Source organism: Chaetura pelagica, unplaced genomic scaffold (genome assembly GCF_000747805.2).
Source record: "Chaetura pelagica isolate M959 unplaced genomic scaffold, ChaPel_1.0 scaffold280, whole genome shotgun sequence".
In the NCBI taxonomy this organism is placed as follows: Eukaryota; Metazoa; Chordata; class Aves; order Apodiformes; family Apodidae; genus Chaetura; species Chaetura pelagica.
The window spans coordinates 208,825-212,247 of record NW_009951788.1 but is presented as its reverse complement, the minus strand read 5'-3'; the positions used below and the strand labels follow the sequence as shown (position 1 = coordinate 212,247).

The following is a 3,423-nucleotide window of genomic DNA, read 5'->3' as shown; positions in this document are numbered from 1 at the left end:
GGTTCAGCTTATATGGGAAAGAGGACATGAGTTCTTCTAGAGAGTGACATACAAGATGCACAGAGAGGAAGGACACAAGATTGTTCTCATACCTTCCCTTCAGGTTTTCAAGCTCTCTGTGGTGAAGCATGCTTCTCATGTGTTCTTCCATCTCCTTCAATATAAGGAAAAAAGTAAAACCAGTCAAAACAAAAGGGTGTATCATATTTGAAAAGCTCACTTTTGAGAACTCTCCTGACTTGCAGGAAGGTGTACTTTACTCCTGTAGGACTGTAGTAGTTACCATTCCTGTTTCTATGACCATGAAAGCACAAATAGTCACTCTCAGGAAGTCAGATAAAGTTACCTTTCCTGAGGAAGGACATACAGTAATTAAAATTCAACAGAAGGAGAGCAGAATTCCAGGAGAAAGACAGACAGGAGCGCATGTAACAAAGCTTATTAGACCAATTTTTGACAAATTACTGTTGATCATAATTTTCATTTAAAGTCTCATTGATACCACTCTCCAGAATCACAGTACTTAAAACAGTTTTTCTGTGCACTCTGAGCAGCCTCTCTGTATTTGTATTGTGACACAGCTATAATGTCACCATCACATACTATTTTACTCTGCCAGATGCACTTCAGAAACTGAGAGATACACAACACATCAGTTTATCGCTTACAGAAATCTTGGTCTGTGAACTGCAGTGCTGTTATAATGATTGCTGTTAGAGGAGACTGGGGAAAGAGAAAGAATGTTCAGAATTCAGCAAAAAGAAGCAGTTCAGAAGATTTAACTTTCTCTTGGTGTTTGAGCTAAAGTGGAAATATTCAAAGCGCAAATAAAAACCACTATTTTTTTTAGCCCTCAAAAATCTATCTGCAAAGGCAAAACATTAACTTTGAAGAGTTGTGTGAATTAATACATTGGCATTTGCAGGACACTCATGTACCATGTGGCTAAGCAATACAAGAAGGTCTGAGAATAGAATAACAGAATGGCTTTGGCTGGAAAAGACCCTTAAGATCATCAAGTCCAACCCTTAACCCAGCACTGCCAAGTCCACCACTAAAACATGTCCCTAAGCACCACATCTGCACATATTTTAAATACCTCCAGGGATGGTGACTTGACCACTTTCCTGAGCAGCCTGTTCAAGTATCTGACAACCAGGTCAGTAAATAAATTTTTCCTAATATCCAATCTAAACCTCCCCTGGGACAACTTGAGGCCATTTCATCTTGTCCTTTTTCCTTGTTACTTGCGAAGAGACCAACATCCACCTCACTACACCCTCCTTTCAAGAAATTGTAGCTAGCGATAAGGTCTCCCTGCAGCCTCCTCTTCCTCAGACTTAACAACCCCAGTTTACTCAGACACTCCTCCTAAGACTTGTTTGCCAGACCCTTCAACAGCTTCATTATTTTTCTTTGGACACCCTTTAGCACCTCAATATCATTCTTGTAGTGGGGGGCCCAGAACTGAACACAGTACTCAAGGTGCAGCCTTGCCAGAGCTGAGTACAGGTGGACAATCACTTCCCTACTCCCGCTTACCACACTATTGCTGATACAAGTCGGGACGCTGTTGGCCTTCTTGGCCACCCGGGCACACCACTAGCTCAGTTTCAGCCACTGTCAACCAACAACCCCAGGTCTTTCCCTGCCAGGCAGCTTTACAGCCACTTTTCTCCAGGCCAGTAGCATTGCATGGGGTTGTTGTGACTGAAGCGCAGGACACGGAACTTGGTGTGTTGAATCTCATACTAGACAAACTCAGTTCCAATGCAGCCTTTGCATGATATGCGATACACAGAAGATACACACCAAATGGACCCATTGATGAAAACACATGCTGTGCTGCATAATTCTACATTCTCCTTCCATATAGAAACACAGATCTCCCAAAAGGAATAAAGAAATTGTTTATGACAGTACTAACATATCACAATTTATAGCCAAATGAGTTTGAATGCTTTTCACTTTAGTATCTTTATAAAATAATACAAAAATCTCAAAGGTCTCCACATTTTTAACATTCAGAATCAAGCATACTACACAGATAATTTCAAGGAAGATACCCTAAAGCACATGCCAATACATTATTTGATTTGTGATAGACCTAGATCAGTATATTCCTGCTAGAGATAAAAACCCTCGTACTCCACACAATTTTAGAACAGAAGTATTTCTTACATGCATTTCATATTAGTATCTACCAAGAGATGTAAAGCATTAATTATTTACCTTTTTTGAGTTGTAAACAATGTGACATAATATGCATTTCCGTTCTCGAACCATGCTTATTACTCTGGAAAGATCTTATCCCACACCTGCAAATAAAAATAGTTTTAACAAACCCAACGGTGAGGATTACTTTTTTTTTCCTGTTTTAGTATATGAAAGTAAAAATTAGTTACTATTTGTGAAAACACTTATGTTGAGTTTCTTTAAGAGAATACATAACTCTTGTGCACAGTCAATATTCTTAAAAAAAAAGATAAGGTAGTTTTGAATAGCAACCTAAAACAGCTATAATAAAAAGTAGCTTTTCCTTTCTTTTATTTGTTCCTTGTCCTCCAAGGCACAGTACTCATTCTGCAAGCAAACACAGATCTGTAGGGATCCTCTCAGCCACCCAGATCAGATTAACAAAACACTTTTCAACCAGAATGGAGAGAGGGAGATAAGGAACTGGGGAACTCATGAAGGCCAAACCCAGATCTTTATTTTGATACAAAGAGCCTTCTATCAACAGCAAATCTCCACACATACCCTACAAAGTTAATTTGAATTATTTACCACCAATCTTTGTATAAGGGCATCAAATCCTCCAAATCTGGTATTGACCAGAATCTGTGAGCAAAGGGCAAGAACTTGATTTTTACCATACCCAGATTACCTAGAGTTAAAGCATCTCTGATATTCAGTGGTACTGTCCAACTGCAAACAACCAAAAGAAAAAACACACCCATTCTAATTTAAAAATGTTGTTCTTTTGAGAAACAGCTCTCCTCCTCCAGATTTGCATGTTGATATACAGTTAATGCATGCACCAGCACCTATTCAGATTAAAGAGGAAGAAAATGAGAGTTAAAATAGCCCTTTCACCTTTAGCTACCAGAGAAAGCAGTCTCCTTCCTAAAAAAATCCACACCACCATACAAAAACACATGTAACACACAACAGGAGATTCAATCCTCTTCTTATGTTCCCTAAACCGCATTCCTAGGGTGCCATGCTTGATATCACTGAACTACCTGACAGTGTTTAAGTACACGCTCCCAAGCTTTATCACATATAAATTCATGTGTCAGTGCAAAAGCACCTGTCTTCATCGGTCAGAACACAAAAATACCAAGTTTTGGAACAAGTTATTTTGAAACCACATACAAAGAGTAAAGCATGTTTTTAAATACATTTCATCTGAGACAGTAG

At 38.9% G+C, this 3,423-nt stretch overlaps 1 protein-coding gene across 2 annotated transcripts in view; it reads right to left on the bottom strand.

The window, feature by feature from the left end:
• The window catches only part of ZNF106 (zinc finger protein 106), a 29,089-nt gene extending 26,803 nt beyond the window's left edge, over positions 1-2,286 (bottom strand). For both annotated transcript variants that reach the window (XM_009997163.1, XM_009997236.1), the window contains exons 1-2: positions 2,233-2,286; positions 93-154 (exon numbers count right to left, since the gene is read on the bottom strand). In XM_009997163.1, the coding sequence (XP_009995465.1) occupies positions 93-154; positions 2,233-2,286 (116 nt within the window). The remainder of the gene's footprint in view (positions 1-92; positions 155-2,232) is intronic.
• Positions 2,287-3,423: the final 1,137 nt, after the last annotated feature.